This window comes from Ovis canadensis, chromosome 10, assembly GCF_042477335.2.
Source record: "Ovis canadensis isolate MfBH-ARS-UI-01 breed Bighorn chromosome 10, ARS-UI_OviCan_v2, whole genome shotgun sequence".
Classification (NCBI taxonomy): Eukaryota; Metazoa; Chordata; class Mammalia; order Artiodactyla; family Bovidae; genus Ovis; species Ovis canadensis.
The window spans coordinates 26,575,723-26,596,060 of NC_091254.1; the positions used below are offsets into that span (position 1 = coordinate 26,575,723).

Here is a 20,338-nt window from a genome sequence, read left to right on the forward strand (position 1 = left end):
TCCCAAAGAGCTTGACAGTGAGGAGGTGGGGACTGGAGGATCCAGACTGGATCAAGGAAGTGTTTTGAAATTTTCAGTTTGTTTTTAAAATGTTTTACATGACGAAGGGTCTGGGAAGATGCTGATAGAACGAGCCTGAAAGTCCAGGAGAGGGAATACGTGAAAAGCCATCCCGACTCATTGGAAAAGACCCTGATCGTGGGAAAGGCTGAAGGCAAAAAGAGAAGGGAGCATGGAGGATGAGATGGTTAGATAGCAGCACGGGCTCAATGGACGTGAATTTGAGCAAACTCCAAGAGATGATAGTGGACGACAGAGGAACCTGACGTCCTGCAGTCTATGGGGGTCGCAGAGTCAGACACCACTTAGGGACTGAACAGTAACAACAAAGCCATTCTCGGGTTGGAAATAGACTGAAACCGTTTCCGATGCCCATAAGAGGATCAGAAACGCTGTTTGAAATGTTGTTTTCAAAGGTTGGAACCAGGCGACATGTCATTTATTGAGCGCTCACTGCGAGCCAGTCCCTTTCCGTAATTTGAAGGCAGTGCTCTAACTGGAAGGCAGATCCACTCCGGAGCCGGGTTTCTTTCCATGAAACCGTTAATCACTAAAAAGACATTAAAAAAAAACAAACAAAGTACTCCCTGAAGCTGAACCCCTCTCGCAGATGCTAACCCATCTGCAAGGCTTTTTAATGTCACAAAGCATAAACCATCCCTGGCGCAGCTGGTTCAAGAGCGGCTCTGGAATGCAATGATCTCCCTCGCTCTGTCGAAGTCGGTTACCGTCCAGCGCGATTCAGTTCAAGCCCCAGCGCCCGGAGGAGGGGAGGTGCCCGCGCGCGGGCCGCCGGCGTGGGAAGGGAGGCGGGCGCGGGCTGCGGGCACTGGGAGAGGAATACGCGGGGACAGGGGCGCTAGAGGCGGCTCCGGGGACGCGCGGTCGCTGCTGCTCCCATCGCCAGCTCCTCGGCCGGCCGCGCCGGGCTTTCCCCACCGCTCCCCGCTCTCCCCGCGCGCGCGCGCGGCGGAGGCTCGGCGCCCGGTCCCGCGGGGGTAGCAGCTCGCGTCCCCGCGGCCGCCCGGCGCCCCTCACCAACCGGCGGGCGCTTTCGGTTCCGTGCCTTATAAGGCCGGCCGGGGGGTGTCACGTGCGCCCCGGGCCGCCCGCCGGGAGGAGGGGGCGGCGGGGAGGAGGCGGGGCGGGGAGCGGGGAGGAAAAGGGGAGGGAGCCGGGGGCGGAGGAAGGCGCGGGGGGCGGGCTCCGCGGCTGCGGGAGGCGGCGGCGGTGGCGGCGGCGGCGGCGGCGGGGAGCGGATCGCGCGGCGCTGGACCGCGGAGGAGGAGGAGGTGGACGGAGGGCCCGGCGCGGGGGCGGGAGAGCGCAGCGCGGCGGAAGCCGGAGACGGCGGGAGGGCCGGTGGCTGGGAGCCGGGCGGCGGCGGCGGCCGCGAGCACCGCGGCGAGGGAGGCGCATCCAGCGGCCCCGGCGGCGGCGGGGGGCCCGGGTCCGCACTCCGCGGGCGGCCGGCGGGCGCGGGCCGGCGCGATGGAGCCGCGGCACGTGCGCCCCGCGCCGGGCGCCCGCAGCCCGACCTGGGAGGAACCGGTGGGTACCGCGCCCGCGCCCGCCCCCTCCCGCTTCTTCTCTGTCGAGTCCCCTCCCTCCCGCCCGAGCCGGGTTCCGTTCAGGAAATGGCCCGGGATGAGGTCCCCAGCTGCTTCCCAGCCGGGGCCGCGCTTCCTCCGCCGCCCCGGCTCCTCCTCGCGCGCCGCCCGGAGCCCCTTTGTCCGGCCCGCCGAGGCTTTCCCCGAGGGGGGCTGCCGGCGACCCGCGCGGATCACGGCCCTCGAAGCACCGTTTGATTTCCGTGCTTCATCGACTTCTCAACTTTTTTTTTTTTTTTGGACTTGATTTTAGAGCGTAGAGGGTGGGTAGGGAGGAGGAAAGGAGAAATCCAGACCCTGGGTCGGCGGGCAGGGCTCGGAGGAGACCCGCGCTCCCCTCGGCCCGAGACCGCGCCCTGGCCCATCACCTGGGCGCGCTGGTTCCCGGGGACCCGCGCTGGCCGGGCGCATCGCGGCTTGAAGCCCGGAACCACGCCTCCGACTCGGGCTCGCTACTAAAGCCCCGGGCGAGGGTCAAGGGGGCTTGCCAAGGGGGAAGCGGGAAGCTGACCTTGATTTCGCCTAAGTTTTTCGCCGCCCATAAAACGCGGAGGTTGGGTGATTTTAGGGACCCGATAGCGTGTACATGTGCCTGGTGTGTGCGACGGTAACAAGCAGGAGCCCAGGGGAGAGGGGGGCTCTTCGCATCCGTTCCCTCAAACTCTTTCAACTTCTTTTTTGCAACTCAGAGAGTCAGAACCACCTCACCACCCTCCAGTGTTTCTACCCCGAAATCCCCGTCTCACTCAGAGCTCTGTAATCCTGTGTGGGCAACCTTTTTCCCCTGGCATCGAATTTTGGCTCTCTGCGCCCTGCCTCGATGTTTGGTACTCCGTCCTGGTTGATATTCTTGAGCCTCTTTGAAAAGCCTCACCGGTGTTCTGTTCACCGTGTTCTCAGGGACTCCCGCATTATCTGCTCAGGCTGGCCCCCTGCCTGTTGAGAGCTTCTAGGTCAGGTGCCAGGTTTGGTTTTTGTTTTCCAATGTGTACCCTACCGGCTCCTTTGCCCCAAGTTTCTCTGCCTTCTGTTTCCCGACCTTTCGGGAGTGTCCTTCAACCCTGATTAGTCTGTATCTGCAGCTGTCTTTGCTTTCATAAAGTTGAACACGTTATTAGCTTGCCCGTCTGCTCATATTTCGTCTGTTGTGTGTATTACTGAGGATTAAAATATCCTTGAAATTCAAAATACAGTTTGGTTTTGGAGTTTAAGTCAAAGATCCCTGAAAACTAAATTTAGTGACCTGTTTTTGTAACTTCTTTACTTTTAAACTTTCCTACCTGGGAAGTCCTTCATGAACTTGCAGACCTGGAGTCAACACCAATCACAATGAAAAATGCCTGGTTGTATGTATTTATTTTACTGTAGGATGATGATGCCACAGCTACTTTGGCAGCAGAACTTTTATTTTTGCTTTACTTCAAGTGACAAAAATGAAAATGTTCATTTGTTAGCCTTTAAAACTAGAGCCCAAACAGAAATACGTGAGTGAATTGTGACACTTTGTCCAGTCTGCAGAACTCGCCTTTAAAAAATGAGGTTTATTTTCTTTAAACGCTGCAGGCCTTTTTATTTACTCAACAGGTCTTTTATCCAGCACCTACTATGTTCCAGGACTGTTGAATGTAGCAGTTGACTGCACAGACACAAATCCTTAAATCATCACAGAGCCTTTATTCTTAAGTAGACAGAATGTCTTGTTTCATACATTTTACTGTTTTAGGGTAAAAAGAAAAGAGTTCAAAGAAGAAAATCATCAGAAATCTCGTGTATGTGGCACAAAATGATCCATTGGACAAAGTGATTTTATTTGAAACCCTGTGGCTGTCCATGTCTGACATGAAGTCTCAGAACTAATGAAGGGGACTCTCACTTAATTTCTTAAAAAAGATAAGTTATCCAAATTACTGAAAAGTGATGTGGACAAGAAAAATGACAGGGTAAAGTAGGGGAAATAATGCATGTAAATGTCAGTTATTTCAGACGTGGGGCGCTAACTGGGGAAATGTCAGCTTAATCTATGTTGAAGGACAGATTTCCCTGCAAAAACTTTTCTTGGATCAGTGATCCCTTACGAATCTAATCAAAGCTATGGACTGTCTTCCTCCCCAAGATGTAGCCATGCAACATACATATAAAAATTTAATAAAATTTCAAGGGAATCAGAGTTCCCATAGCCCATTCTGTTGACCCTCAGAGACCTTGGGTTAAAAGATCTGCTTTGACCGGGATTCCACTTTGCTGCCATTTAAAATCTCTTTTTTTCTGAATTCCAATACAGGCTACTTTAGTACTTCTTTACCGTAAAAATATACTGTTACATTTATGAAAAGGAATATTCAGGAACGAACAGGCAATATTCCCAGCACACAGATCCTGTTGCATTGTTTCTTACTGTAAATAACAGTATATATGTAAGGATATACTTTCTCTGGTCTTTTTTGCCGAGTCCCAAAACGTGATATGATTCTACATGGAACCATTCAGACAGAAGAGTTAACTTAATGTTGGGAAACGATGCTGAGTAATAGTAAAGAGAATAGCCCGTCTAGCTTGAAATGTACTCATGCTTGGAGCAGTGAGGCAGCTGCTGGCCATCAGGATGGTCTTTGTACTTGGAGATGAAATGAAGTTATTTAATTAAGGGAGGGAATTTAAATAAACTGTTAACCTTATCATTACCCCATCGAGGGCACTGGGCCTGCAAGAAGATAAATGTTAGCATTCAGGTGTCTGTGTATTTCCTTTAATGCTGGCTTTAGAATGTAATCAAATCGGTGGAAACAGGCATTACCTAAATTTCCAATTAATTAAAAAAATATTTCGGTGGTGAGAATAGGTGGGTTCAGGAAGATATTTAGCCAAGTAGTCCTTGTAGATAATAGCCTGTGGGAAAGAAAATAGAATTCTTGCCAGAACTTAGCAGAGTATGAGGGTATTTACAGAGTAGTTCTTGAACAGTACTGGGATGCTAGAGTACCCTTTACTTATTAAAGTTTATTTTTATTTCTGAATGATTGTTACCTAGTTGGCTCTGATGAAGCTATTCAGAACCACTAAGAAATTAGGGAGAGAAGAGTTTCAAAGGAAAAATGGCCAACACATAAGTGAGACTTTATGTAGGAAGTCTAGATGACCAAAGGTGTGTGCCTTAGGTGCAGGGATGGGCATACGTACATGGAGTTGATATCATGATTACTGTCATTTCAAAATCCTCTTCGCTGAGATAACAAGGGAATTTTAATGAAGCTTTCAGTGTTACATTCTAAACATGGAATCAGTTCAGTTCAGTCGCTCAGTCGTGTACGACTTTTTGCGACCCCATGAACTGCAGCACGCCAGGCCTCCCTGTCAATCACCAATTCTCAGAGTCCACCCAAACCCATGTCCATCGAGTCGGTGATACCATCCAACCGTCTCATCCTGTGTTGTCCCCTTTTCTTCCTGCCCTCAATCTTTCCCAGCATCAGGTTCTTTTCCAATGAGTCAGCTCTTCGCATCAGGTGGCCAAAATAGTGGAATTTCAGCTTCATCATCAGTCCTTCCAATGAATATTCAGGACTGATCTCCTTTAGGATGGACTGGTTGGATTTCCTTGCAGTCCAAGGGACTCTCAAGAGTCTTTTTCAACACCACAGTTCAAAAGCATCAGTTCTTCAGCTCTCAGCTTTCTCTATAGTCCAACTCTCACATCCATACATGACCACTGGAGAAAGCATAGGAATAGGTAGTGTATTATGGAAGGTGTTTTAAAGTTTGCATGAAAGTAGGTCTGTACCTGTTCAGCCTGCAGTGTTCTTTGCATGGCTCCCATTGATTAGGAATGTGAGTCTTAGAACATGTTTTTAAAGTGCCTATGTACTTAGGTTCTTCAGAATCTAATGTAGACTTCATGTTTAGGACATAATATTTAACGTAAAACCATAGAACATATGTGATTTAATCAATAAAAGCTACAAATGGATATTAAACCTCTTTTGTTATAAGTATGATCAATAAGAATATAATTCAAAATATCTCTATAGGTAATATTTATAAGGTTGGTATCAGAATGAGAACTGGCTGTAACTTATCTTTAGTATAATAGTTTTTTTTTTTTTAAATGGGGTGGAAAGCCCTTTTAAGTAGACACCTAAAGGTAATTTAGTGATAGCTTCCATTTCCACTTCTTTCTGAATGCAGTGTCTATGTGGCTTATGTCCAAGCTAATAATTGTTTGTGATACAGTATGTCCAAAACAAAGATTTCAAAGTAATAATAATAAGATAAATATGTAAGATGCATCTAAGAAATTATTTGAATATCTGAAAACACCAAGTAAGGAGAACAGTTCAAGGAAATCTTATAAATTAAAGAAATAATGTAATATGCCACGTATTTGAAATTTGTTTTAGTTGCTACTTTGAGCTACATTAAAATGGTTGTACACATTGAGCTCTTGACATTGCTGTTATATTTTTAGGGGAACTGAAGTGCATTGCAGGTATACAGTGTACAGATTGAACATCCCTTCTGGAAATTTCTAATTTACAGATAAGACCTGAGAAGATGCCGGTGGGTCAGCTACGTTAAGTTAGGGATTATAGTTCCTCAGAAGAGATGACTGGAGAAAAGAGTATCTTTTGTGAGCTACCTTTTGTGGGAAGTGGTGCGGCATTCCTTCACTTGCTTACACAGTATTTCACTCTAAGTATGTGCTAGGGAAAATGCAGACCAGGCATCATTGAGTTAACATTGGCGGGTGAAGACTGGCTATACTTTCAGAGTCACAACCAAATTTTAGAACTTGTTACAAGAGTCTTTAAAGAGCAGGGGTAACTGTGAGGTTAATTTTTCATGAAGTAATGAATACCTTTACTTTGAGGTATTAATAGCCCAGCTTTTGCACATGAAGCTATATATATATATATATATATATATATATATATATATATATATATATATTTACTTTTTTTTTAATCTAATATTTGTAAGTGATCAATGTTTGAATGAGAGTGAGAACTGTATTCAGTCCTCTTCTTAAGATCACAGAATAGGCATGGACATAAAACAATGGACCTTGCCCTTCTGTTTCACTCTCTGCCTGGATTTTGGAAAACATTACTTATATAAAACTTTAAACCTAAATGTGAATAGAAACATGATAATGGACAAACCAACTTTTGTTGTGTGATGTGGTATTGTGAATAGAACATTAGAATAAGACACATGATTTTGACTTTGGTCCTGGTTGTGACTTTGGGCCTCAGGTTCTTTACATTAAAAGAGAAAGTCTGAACTAGGTTTATTCTTTCAAAAAGCCATTGACTTAAGTGCTCTTTGGATTTGTGAGACCACTGGATTTGTCAGTGACCAGACAGTTGGGTTAGAATAAAGGCCATTTTTTTTTTTCCTTTTAAAAGAATTCCCTTCTCAGAGGTATGTTCTCTGTAGATACAGACTTGCATTTTTATGGAGCCTTAAGTGTTCTTAAAGTTTATTCTGCCCAACTACTTTCTCTTCCTAAAGAAGACAACAGCCCAAAGAAGTGGCCTTTATCAGTTAGTAATACCTGGCCACAATCTCTTGTCTTTGCACATTTGAACTAACCGTCACATTTTACATTTCAACCAATTTAATCTACCTAGTGGCTAGACAGTGGTACAGGGATTGTATATTGTTTCTGAAAATCTCTTAGAACTGTTAATTCTTCTACAGCATCAAATTATTGACAGTAAGATTTAAACTTAAAAAAAAAGGCAAAAAAAAAACCAAACACCCCAAAGCAAAACACCCCCTCTCTTAGTGTGGAGGGCCCTTAAAGGTCATGTCAACTGAAAAAAAATTAGAATGAGTTTGAAGGGCGCGAACACGCTAAAGAGACGATGCTCTCCTGAAGCGTGAAGAGACTCCATGGTGTGGCAGGGACTTTTTGCCCTACTTAAACACACAGCTTAACAGCAGCCTGGAATTCTCTGTGGATCACAAGAGGAACCTGTCACTTGAGTCTCTTCTCCCCGAAGCCCTCCCACAGCAGGCGTGCACATGGCAAGGCGAGACTGCTGTTTCCCAAGCGTCCGCTCCACCAGCTCGCAGGGGACGAGCTGTAGCGGTGGCTGCCGCCTGTTGATCCCATTTCCTCCCGCTCTAGTCCGGGTTAGGGAGTGGCTCTCTCCCAGGACCTTCCAGTGTTTTCGTGCTCGGGCTCCGGCGTTCGCACGGCTCCGGCGCTTTGTTTTCTTCTAGGCAGTCCCCCCGGTTCGCGCTTGAGCTCAGACCTTTCTCTTGCCCGCCGTCGTCTCGGGCTGCGTGTAACTCGCTGGTTTCTGCGCGCTCTCCACGCCCTTGCCAGTTTCCTGTTAGCCCAAGGGATCGCTCTTTCCGAACGAAAAAGTTCTCCGAGCCGAGTGGAGCCTCCCGGAAAATGCTCTTCTCTTCCGTGTGCGCCGGATGGGGGTGGGGGTGGGCCAGAAACTGAAGGCCACGGTCGGGAGAGCCGACGGGACCCGGACCTCCGGGCGGAGGCGGGAGAGGTACGCTTCATCACAGAGGGGCTGGGGGATCCGGAGACCCACCAAGGGGCAGCGCCCGTCCGTCGCGGGGCCGCAGGGGACTTGTACTCTCGGGGACTGTGCGGCGAGGCCCGAGTGTCTCTGCAGAGATCCTGAGTTCGGGAGAGTGGGGGGAGCACCCAGGGGAGCCGGCAGGAAGCCAGGTTCCCTTTCTGCTCCCGGGGCCGTTCCTGCCACGGTTGCCCGGGAACCGAGGGAGGGAGGAAGCATCGCCGCCAGCTGGGCCTCCGGGAATGTGGGTGCGGAGATTTCGCACCTCGCTCGCCCTGCGCGGCCCACCCTGGGGACCCCAATACCCTCGGGGACGTGGGACATGGGACGTAGTTCTAACCCGTCCGTCGCTCCCATCACCGCTACCCGCGCGGGTGGTATTTCGGGCCGGGCGCTCTGGGGTCCCAGGCGGGCCTGGCTCCGCGCCCCCAGTGCCCCGCCGCGGCCGCTGCTCTTGCCGGAGCCGGGCGCGGGGTCCAGGGGGCTCCCGGGCGACCCCTCCCCTGCGCGGGCGGCTGGGGGGTGAAGATGGCGGCGGCGGCGCGGGGCTCCCGGCCCCGCTCGAGCGGAGCGCGGCCCCTGACCGCCGCCCCCGCCGGGCGGGGCTGTGTTCCCGCAGGAGTCGGACAGGATGGCCGGGGCCGGCGGCCAACACCACCCCCCGGGCGCGGCGGGAGGAGCGGCAGGCGCCGCGGTCACCCCCGCCACTGTCCCGGCGGGGCCCGGAGACGACTCGTCAGACAGCGAAGCGGAGCAGGAGGGACCCCAGAAGCTGATCCGCAAAGTGTCCACCTCGGGGCAGATCCGCACCAAGGTGAGGCGGGCCGAGAGCAACGGGGAAGGCGGGAGGAGGCAGCCAGGGAAGGGGACGGAGGGCGCCCGCGCGCGGGGAGCGCGCTGGCGGATCCCGGGAGCAGAGGTGAGGGCGGGGCCTGGGCCGGGGGGGGGGCGGTGCCTGGACCCGGGAGCATGGGGAGCCGATGTGAGGGCGGGGTCTGGGCCTGGGGGCGGGGCCTGAGCCGGGGAGCGTGGGGAGCAGAGGTGAGGGCGGGGGCGGGGTCCGGGGATGGGGCCTGGGCTCGGGGGCGGGGAGCAGAGGTGAGAGCGGGGCCTAAGCCCGGGGGCGGGGCCTGAGCTCAGGGCGGGGCCTGGGCTCGGGGGCGGGGCCTGAGCCCAGGGGCGTGGAGCGCAGAGGTGAGGGCGGAGCCGGGGCCGGGGGCGGGGCCCGCGGGAGCTGTTCCCGGTCCCAACGCTGGGGTCTTCAGGGTGGGCTCCCGGGGAGCCAGGCAGCCAGAGGTGGAGACGGGGAGCCAAGCAGCGTGGGAAAAAGCCGAAACGCTGTTTAGAGTTACCACTCAGGGATCCAAAAAGAAGTGTTTTTTTATTTTCGGCCCTACCTGCCGAGCAGTGGTTGCGGAGACCTTGCACAGGAGAAAAGTGCAGGCAGGCCAGCCAGAGCAGCTGTGACCTTCGCCACCTTCTCTTCCCTAGGGCAGCAGCCTGTCGCTGCCTGACCCTCCCAGAGGGGAGGATGGGGAGGTGACCCCTGCCTTCCCCTTTGCTGTCCTTTGGTAAATGATGCTCGCACCCTGCGCAGCACAAACCACAAACCTCGAGTCCCAGGTTTCCACTAAGTGCTGTATTCAGATCTTATCAACACACGCATGCTTATTTTTAATACTAAAAAGTAACTGCTTTGTCGTATATGGAGATATGCAAGCTGTGTTACTCTTTCTGTAGCACGTGCTACTGACCTGTGATGGCTCAAGTTGAGAGTTTTAATTTGATTTTATATAATATATATATTTCAAATGCTTGCAACTTAAACATTACTTATATATTCTAAATTTGGGTCATATTTTAGAAATTATGCCCTTGAGAGTCTGTTATCACTGGGCGATTTTAACGAGGAATTAGAAAAGGGAACCAATAAAATCGTTAAGTTTGTGTGCTCTTTAAAAATAAATGTGCAGAAGTTAATTCATTCTGATACCTATTTTTACGAGAACTTGTTTTCTCAGGTTAACGGACCCACATATGAAAATAGAACTTTTATTATATGCCTGTGGATTCATGTTTGCACTTGCCTGCCTCCTTACTTTCTAAAATAAATATGTGTAAGCACACACACAACTGTTAACAAACTTCACTGAATGAAGAGTCAAAGACTGCTTCATTTTTAAGTGCACATCTTGTAACTGCTTTTAATAGTGACATTTCTAATTTAATAAAATTTGTGATAAATTAAGGGTATGGCGTTTAATGTATTTTTAGAAGATTAAGGCTAAATAAAATAGGGACTTTCCTAACAGAGAGTGCCTTTAACATTTGAAATCTTAATTTAAAAAGTTCTCAAAACTGTGTTGATAATCAGCAAAATGACAGGTAAAGTGGCGTTTTTACATATTCATCTGAAATGGTTAACATTCCATGTTTACTTACATCAGAATTGACCAATAAATTTATACTGTTTAGAAGAAAATTTAGAGAGATTTCTAATTTGAACTGAGTGAAATAAAAAACAAATTTGTTGGGAGTACCACTAAAATTTGAAAGATACTTGAACTGATGATAATAGCTACAATTATATTGTTTAAATTTGATATTTTCTGTGCTTTTGGGAAAAGCATATATATCAAGACTGAGAGTCAATTCAAGAAGCATATTTATTGTTGGTTTCCCATTTAACTTTCTAAAAAAAATATTTAACACTAATGTTTTGCCATGATTAGGGATAATTAATGATCATTAAATGAAATGTTCCTTAAATTACCAAAAATGTATTGTATTTTAGAAGTTGTGTTTTTCATACTTGCTTAATGCAAGTGCATACAAGTTCATCAACATTATCATACATGGATGGACATAAGCGATCAGGGCCTAAATTGGCTGTAACTGCTGATCCTTGGCCTCCTTACCCGCCCCATCCCCCAGTCCAGACTGTTCATATCTGGCACGAATTTCAGCAGTTACATCTCTTGATTCTCAGGGATGAAGGCAGAGCAGTGGGGGGAAGGAGCACCGCTAAATTCAACTGTTGGTTTCCAGGCTTCAGTTATGATCCAGATAAAAGTTGAGGGAAAAGATCTTTGGAAAAGGATGGACACTCCGTCGATCCCTTGCACAGGTGTGTGAGATGGGAGAGCCTGGAGGAGGAGGCCCTGGGACTAGCCCAAGGCTTAGTCATTTATTAGACAGCAGGAGCTCATATATCCTGAAGATAAACCAAGGGATCATTAGGTCTGACAGGTTGTGGTTACTAATAGCATCTTCATTATAGTGTATAGCAGTCTGGAATGGTATACGTGGCACGTGAACACATGGTTTGCATGCCTATATCCACATGCTTATGTATGTTTGTGTATGTTAATATACACTCTCTTTGGAAAGCGCTTGTGCACGTACAGAGAGCCTACAGCAGAGTGAATTGAGAAGATGAGTTGAACATTATTTCTTGAATGACTGTGTGTTTACATTACGTGTGTTCATGTAATGCTTCGTGTATATGGGTATTAGCATTAAAACGCACTACTTCTTTTAGTTTCCTTTAAGATCCTTAGGATCATAAAGCTGATTGGTGTTTAGCTTTGGAGTGAAAAATAACCACTAATTTAAGTCATTACATTCTTTTAAGTGTTTTTTTGTGGTAAACGTTGGTAAATATTTTAAATAATTTGAGTGTTAGTGAAGAACCTTAATTGTGGCATTTGAAAAGTGTCCAGACTTTTCTTAATTGAAAAAAGTAAAGTGTGCATATAGTAAGACCTTCAGACAGTTTCAGAGGATACTTGGTGATGGAACGGTATCCACTGAAAAGTCATCTCCTTCCCACACTAGACTTCATGGTCTCTGTTTCAAAGGCAATTGTTGACAGTTTCTTTGTTGTGTGTTTCTAGAAAATTTCTATGCACATAAAAGAATATATATATGTATACATACATGGGCTGCCCTGATGTCTTGGATGGTAAAGAATCCACCTGCAATGCAGGAGACTTGGGTTTGATCCCTGAGTTGGAAAGATCCCCTGAAGAAGGGAGTGGCAATCCCCTCCAGTATTCTTGTCTGGAGAATCCTATGGACAGAGGAGCCTGGCAGGCTACAGTCCATCCACAGGGTCACAAAGAGTCAAACATGACTGAGCAACTAACACACACGTGTGTGTGTGTGTGTGTATTTATATATACACACCACACTTAAATATGTAGTATTTTACAAATACTGATGAGAACATTCTGTACACGTTCCGCATCTTGTTTGTTTGGGGATACAATATGGAGATCATTTCTCTAATGTTTGTCTAGAGATACCTTGTTCTTTCTGTTGGTGGCAAAGTATTCCTTTATATCAGATTGAGCTCAGTGAAACTGCACTGTCAGCGGTCCGGTAGAGAGTAAGCAGAATGGCAGAGAGTAAGGCTGGGAGGTGGGGAAAATGGGGAGAAGTACATGCTTTTAACTCTAAGAGGAATATCTTCTGGGGATTTAATGTTCAGAATTGTGACTGTAGTTACTAAAACTGTATCACGTATTTGAAATTTGCTGAGAGGATAGCAAAGTATTCTCAGCACACACACAGGTACACACGTGGTAGCTATGAGGTAATGGATAATAGTAATTAACTTAATTGTGGGAATCATTCCACAATATATATGTCTATCAAATAATCATCACATTAAGTACTTTAAGTATATATACAATTTTACTTGTCAATTAGACCTCTATAGAGCTGGCAAAAAAATGATCCCATATGGGAAATCTCATATGGTTTAATCTAGCGTGTTATGTCATCACTTAATTAACCAGCTCTCTATGAAAGGAAATATGGGCTATTTTAAGACAACACCAATCTCAGCTTTTTTGCAGTGGATACTGTACACTTCTTAAGTAAAGAATAAGTAAGACCGGCATGCTTGTTGAATTATCGTGGTCTAATGAAATCCACATGTATTTTAGTATCCTCCTCAGTCCTGTATTCTGGGCTCTTTGTTCCTCTTTTCATTTCCCATTTTTTTTCCTTCTGTGTCTTTGTCCTTGCTATCTCTCTCCTACTTTTCTCATTCTCTGTTTTGTACCTTTTTTCTTTTTGTGGTATCTCAGATGGTAGAGAATCCGCCTGCAGTGCAGGAGACCTGGGTTCAATCCCTGGGTCAGGCAGATACCGTGAAGAAGGGAATGGCTGCCCACTCCATTATTCTTGCCTGGAGAATCCCATGGACAGAGGAGCCTGGTGGGCTACAGTCCGTGGGGTTGCAGAGTTGGACACGACTGAGTGGCTAACACATACACACAGGGATTCTCAAACTATCAGCTAAATAGGATTTCAGGTAGTCTCCTCTAGCTACCCAGTGCTAAACACTAGATAATTTTATGGCTGCCTCGATTTCCTCAAAGGAAATAAATCACTTGTATACAGAGGTTTAAGTACTGCTGATTGGGGAAACTAAAGGGAGCTATAACTCATCAGATCTCTTCCTTTCTCTCTACCCTTGACTATTATCCCTAAATTCTTCATCTTGCCTCAAGGATAATTCTGCGTTTAGATTTACTGTTGTAGAGAATTTCACAGGTGTTTATTGGGAGTGAGGCATTCTGGAACAGCACTAAACTCAGCACAGCTTAATTTTGAACATGAGTGTGCAGGTCACTTGGTTTGCTTTTTGTTGGCCCATCAATACTGTGGTCTTTCATTTTGCAGTGAATGGCTGGAGGAACCTTGCTCAGGATTATAGACTAGAATTCTTCAATTGTCATAAGCCAAATGGTAAAAACAAATAGGAACCAACTCAAAGACCTTTTGACTCATCTTGGCTAAGGTCATGAAGCTTCATGTGTCAAAAATGCTTCCTAAAATTTGCTTTATTATGCTCCCACTTATTTTTTTTACACATTTATATGTCTTAGTTAATTATAATGTCCATAAATGAGTTTCTAAACATACCTAAACACTGGAAAGATATTCTGAACTTTGCAACACTATACCTGTATTAGGGCGTCTCTTTCTGCCCATTAAAAGAATAACCACCATATTCTTCAGTTAAAACCTGGTTTTACTTTAACTTGAGGGATGTATAAATAAACCTTGCCATAAGGTAAGGCATGATCAATATGGAAATATTGATTTGTATTTTTCATTGCTTTATGAGATACAGTTTGTGCAATTGAACATTATCTTTTACCATAAACCTTCTGTAGAGTAGATTAGGGAGGACTTGCTCAGTGTTTTCCAGATTGTAGATGGCAGCCTGTTAGTAGGTTCTGCTGGTTCATATCCAGTATTTGAATGAATTCGAAAATACTGTTGAAGACTTAGCCACAGTTCTGCGTGGAAACATTGAATTAGGTGATGATCCAAATAGTATGGGAACCAGAAACAAGGCCAGCAGATCGGTAACGAATACAGTGATATTAACAAGTTTATTGTTCAGAAACTCACTATGATGTGAAAAACAAGTAGGAATATTTACATTTTGATAGGTGATGAGCAGGAAGATATCTTGAATTATAAGAGTAATTAACATTCGTCTAGGCAGAAGTCAGCTAGCTTTCTCTATAAAGGGTCAGGTAGTAAATATTCAAAGCTTTGTGGGCCATAGACTCAGAATTACTCAACTCTAGTGCTGTAGTGCAAAAGCATCTATAGGCAGTACTTGAATATTCCTATAAGTGGCTGTCATGTGGTATATGTCTATATGTGTGTTGTTGTTCAGTCAGTAAATTGTGTCCAACTCTTTGCACACCCATGTCTTGCAGCATGCCACGTTCCGTGGTCCTCCACCATCTCCTGTAGTTTGCTCAATTTCATGTCCGTTGAGTCGGTGATGCTATCTAACCATCTCTTCCAGTAAAAGTTTAAGGATGTTAACATTTGAGTTCATAACATTTTCATGTGTTAACAAATATTCTTTTTTTAAAAAAACGCCATTTAAACATGTAAAAACCTTCTTAACTTGTGGGCTGTGTACAGTCAGGTGCTGGAAGTATATGGTCCATGGATTTTCTTGTGGGCTTTAGTTTCTGATTACTTTTCTAGGTAATGGAAAATGGCTTACGTAGCATTGCAAAGTTAAGGTGCTACGGAATGCAACCAGCATTGAAGGGACCAAATAAAGCTAGATCTCAATCCATTTAAAAATCTCATCTTTGTAGAACATTTTATTTTTAGCTTGGTTTGCATCTTTGCTTCCATTTTAATGTGAACTAAATATAGATTGGAAACTCTGAGTCTTGGTACAGTAATATATGGTATAACAACTTTCTTTCCATTTTGATTACAAGTTAAACATGATATCCCATTATTAAAGATGAGACTTAAATAATTTATTCAACATTCACATACAACTTATGATGCATTATTTGAAGGTATCTAAATTTAGAAAGCTTTCACTTTAAGGCTGCATGTTTGCTGTTGTGGTGGGAGTGATGAAAGGTTATATGAAACTTTTATTGTAAATGACTCGGGGCTCCTTTCTGTTTCCAGGGTACAGGGTTTCACTCATATTGGATTTGTTAGGCTTTACTTGCTCAGGAAATATGTTTATAGGCAAAGGTTTTAATTAAAGAGCGTTTGGTTTATGTCTAAAAATAGACCTTTGAAAAAGACCCGAAACATGTTAGTCCACTATGTTTTCCCTTGACAAATTAATTTGATCTTGTTGGGTATGGAGTGGTTTTTTCCTGTGACTATTTAGTCATTTGAAACACGTTTGTGTTTTTGATTTGGTTAAGTGGCTTAAAAGGTCAATATCCATTGTTGATAATAACCTTAATTTAAGATGCAATACGCATTGTTTCTGCTTTATCAATAGATTGTCACTTATTTTTTTCAAAGTAACATAAATGACAATATTCCCCCCAACCCCACTTTTTATTAGAAGGATATTTGGAAGACTTGTTAGCCTCTTGTTTTTTTTTTTTAAATTTTATTAGAATATAAAAAAACGCAGCAAAATGAGTCAGTTGTACATATACATAGAGCCACTCTTTTTTAAGATTCTTTTCCCATGTAGATCACTGCAGAGTACTGAGTAGAGTTTCCTGTGCTATATGGTAGGTCCTTATTAGTTACGTAAGCCTCTTGTTTTATACCAAGGAAATATGATTAACTGTATCATGTGTGGAGCAAGCATCTCTAATCTTCTCACTGTGCAGGCTGAATACCAGGACTTTGTCTAAACACCAGATTGTAATTAATGTTTGTTGTTCAGTCACTAAGTTGTGTCCAGCTCGTAAGCTTGGGACATTCATGTCAGAAATGTAAAAATACCTTTCTCCTTAGTGTTTGCTTATAGAGCAGTTTTATAATATATACATGATCTCATCAAACGGTTGCATAAAACTATCTGAATTTTACAAATGAAAAAACTGAGAGCAGCAGGTTGGAATATCTTCTAAGTAAATGGTAGGACTGGAACTCAAAAGCGGGACTTGGAAATAGCGGATGGCTTCCAAGTGTCTTCTTTTAAGTCCGGTAAGCTTCTTGGATTTGAAACTTGACTTCTGTAGTATACAAGTATGGGTGTGTTGGGTTGGCCAAGAAGTTCGTTAGGGTTTTTCTGTACAGTGTTATGGAAAAACCCTAACGAACTTCTTGGCCAACCCATTATGTGGGTGTCTGCTCACCTCTCCTGCCTCCCCTCCCCTATGTTACCCTCTCCCTTCCTGCCTCACCCTTTATTCATCTGTTTAATCTGAATGTATCTCTGGCCAATGTTTTAGGTTTCCTAATGCCTTTTTGCATTCAAAACTCGTGTTTTTAGTGAGATGCTGAACAGTGTATGTTTGAAAAATGACTTCCAGAATAAAATATTTCAGCTGAAATTTCTATTAATTTTAATTACCATTAGCCAAATCGCAGAATCACTTTGAAAATGGCTTTAGAAGGACTCATTTATAAGAAATGCTTATAGGTATCTAATGCTTCAATGGATTTTCAAAGAAAACTGTTAGTTTCACTTTTGTAAGATAAGATTGCTGGTTTTAAAAGGTCATGCTATAGTGCTAATAAGAATTATATAAAGTACTTTTCCATTTGGCCTGTTGAGGAAAATACATGAATACGATTTATACTGCAGATGGTGATTGCAGCCATGAAATTAAAAGGCGCTTACTCCTTGGAAGGAAAGTTATGACCAACCTAGATAACATATTGAAAAGCAGAGATATTGCTTTGCCAACAAAGGTCCATCTAGTCAAGGCTGTGGTTTTTCCAGTGGTCATGTATGAATGTGAGAGTTGGACTGTGAAGAAAGCTGAGTGCTGAAGAATTGATGCTTGTGAACTGTGGTGTTGGAGAAGACTCTTGAGAGTCCCTTGGACTGCAAGGAGATCCAACCAGTCCATCCTAAAGGAGGTCAGTCCTGGGTGTTCATTGGAGGGACTGATACTGAAGCTGAAACTCCAATATTTTGGCCACTTCATTCGAAGAGTTGACTCATTGGAAAAGACCCTGATGCTGGGAGGGATTGGGAGCAGGAGGAGAAGGGGACGACAGAGGATGAGATGGCTGGATGGCATCACTGACTCGATGGACATGAGTTTGAGTGAACTACGGGAGATGGTGATGGACAGGGAGGCTGGTGTGCTGCATTTCATAGGGTTGCAAAGAGTTGGAGATGACTGAGCGACTGAACTGAATATAGTACTTTAAAATCATGTTACTTTATATATATATAAATGAATGAATATATACTGTCTCCGGTTTGTGGAGCATGGTGTTAAAATAAACCCCTATGAACTAGAAAGAGAACATTTTCAACAGCAGCCATCTGCCTATGTGCCCTTTCTCTTTTTTACTCTTTTGTTGTCCCTCAGTTCATTCAAAAAGGGACTTCCTTAGTGGTCTAGTGGTTAAGAATCTGCCTCCCAAGGCAGGGGATGAGGGTTCTATCCCTAGTCTGGGAACTAAGACCCTGCTTGTCATGGGGTAACTGAGCCTACGTGCCTCAACTAGAGAGAAGGCCGTGCATAGCAACTGAGGCTGGACACAGCCAAAAGTAAATAAATGTTCAGTTCAGTTCAGTCGCTCAGTCGTGTCTGACTCTTTGAGACCCCATGAATTGCAGCACACCAGGCCTCCCTGTCCATCACCAACTCCCGGAGTTCACTCAGACTCACGTCCATTGAGTCAGTGATGTCATCCAGCCATCTCATCCTCTGTCGTCCCCTTCTCCTCCTGCCCCCAATCCCTCCCAGCATCAGAGTCTTTTCCAATGAGTCAGCTCTTTGCATGAGGTGGCCAAAGTACTGGAGTTTCAGCTTCAGCATCAGTCCTTCGAAAGAAATCCCAGGGCTGATCTCCTTCAGAATGGACTGGTTGGATCTCCTTGCAGTCCAAGGGACTCTCAAGAGTCTTCTCCAACACCGCAGTTCAAAGCATCAATTCTTCAGCACTCAGCTTTCTTCACAGTCCAACTCTCACATCCATACATGACCACAGGAAAAACCGTAGCCTTGACTAGACCCACCTTTGTTGGCAAAGTAATGTCTCTGGTTTTCAATATGCTGTCTAGGTTGGTCATAACTTTTCTTTCAAGGAGTAAGCGTCTTTTAATTTCATGGCTACAGTCACCATCTGCAGTGATTTTGGAGCTCCCAAAAATAAAAGTCTGACACTGTTTCCACTGTTTCCCCATCTATTTCCCATGAAGTGATGGGACCAGATGGCTTGATCTTCGTTTTCTGAATGTTGAGCTTTAAGCCAACTTTTTCACTCTCCTCTTTCACTTTCATCAAGAGGTTCTTTAGTTCCTCTTCACTTTCTGCCATAAGGGTGGTATCATCTGCATATCTGAGGTTACTGATATTTCTCCCGGCAATCTTGATTCCAGCTTGTGCTTCTTCCAGCCCAGCGTTTCTCATGATGTACTCTGCATATAAGTTAAATAAGCAGGGTGACAATGTACAGCCTTGACGTACTCCTTTTCCGATTTGTAACCAGTCTGTTGTTCCATGTCCAGTTCTAACTGTTGCTTCCTGACCTGCATATAGGTTTCTCAAGAGGCAGGTCAGGTGGTCTGGTATTCCCATCTCTTGCAGAATTTTACACAGTTTGTTGTGATCCACACAGTCAAAGGCTTTGGCATAGTCAAGAAAGCAGAAAGATGTTTTTCTGGAACTCTCTTGCTTTTTCCATGATCCAGCGGATGTTGGCAATTTGATCTCTGGTTCCTCTGCCTTTTCCAGAACCAGCTTGAAAGTAATTTATTCCAGGAGATGCATATGGTGTCCAAGCACTGTCATGGATGCCAGCAATAGAGCAGTAAACAGAATCAAGGTCGACAAAGATCTCTGCCCTCATGGAGCTCACATTTTAACCCTGGGAGAACTTAGAAACTTATAAGTATGTAAAATGCGTAACATGTTAGAAGGTGAGAAGTGCTAAAGAGGGAAAAAAACATGAATGGGAGCGTGGATAGGGTAGGAAGAGGAAGGTCTCCCTGAGAAGGTGACATCGAAACGCTGACCTTGAGGGAATGAGCCTTCCTCTTGGGGGAAGACAGCCTAGGCAGAAGGAACAGGGTACAGTGACCGAGAGACAGAAGCTACAACAAGGAGGGGGTCAGCGGGGTGGGGCTGAAGTGGGGTAGGGGGGTGGCAAGAAAGCCAGACGTCGACAGTAAAGCAGTGGAGAGTCCTTTGCCTCGGGCTCATGCGCCCCATGGGTGGCGTTTGTGGTGAAGAATCTGCCTGTTAATGCAGGAGATGCAAGAGATGGGGGTTCAGTCCCTGGGTCGGGAAGATCCCCTGAAGTAGGAAATGACGCCTCTTTCCAGTATTCCTGCCTGGAGAACCCTGTGGACAGAAGAGCCTGGCAGGCTGCAGTCCATGGGATCTCAGTGTCTGACACGACTGAACGTGCACACACAGCACACACGTGCCTTCTGTAATCTGGATGGGCTTCAGAGGGCTCCCCAGATTTTGTGTTCATGTGTATGTCCCTCAGAAGACTAAAGCCATCGATTTGTAAAAGGGAATTGCAGGACAGACAGCAAAAGATAGGTGAAAAAAAAAAAGGAACGCATACTGTAATCATTCATTATCATGGTTATTTGGAGAAATGCTAAACTTAGTGATGGATTTAATGAAATGAAAGGGAAAGCCCAACTGGAGAGCAAGTTTCCTTGGGATC

The 20,338-nt window shown here is 45.3% G+C and overlaps 1 protein-coding gene across 5 annotated transcripts in view; it reads left to right on the forward strand.

Annotated features, from left to right (window-relative positions):
- The first annotated feature begins 1,252 nt into the window (after positions 1–1,252).
- Positions 1,253–20,338, forward strand: part of DGKH (diacylglycerol kinase eta) — a 202,716-nt gene continuing 183,630 nt past the window's right edge. For 3 of the 5 annotated variants that reach the window (XM_069601244.1, XM_069601246.1, XM_069601248.1), the window contains exons 1-2: positions 1,253–1,352; positions 8,832–9,026. In XM_069601244.1, coding sequence (XP_069457345.1) covers positions 8,844–9,026 — 183 coding nt within the window. In that variant the 5' untranslated portion in view covers positions 1,253–1,352; positions 8,832–8,843. Of the gene's footprint in view, positions 1,353–7,617; positions 8,183–8,831; positions 9,027–20,338 lie in introns of those variants that run through there. The other 2 variants (XM_069601245.1, XM_069601247.1) reach the window with 1 other exon arrangement.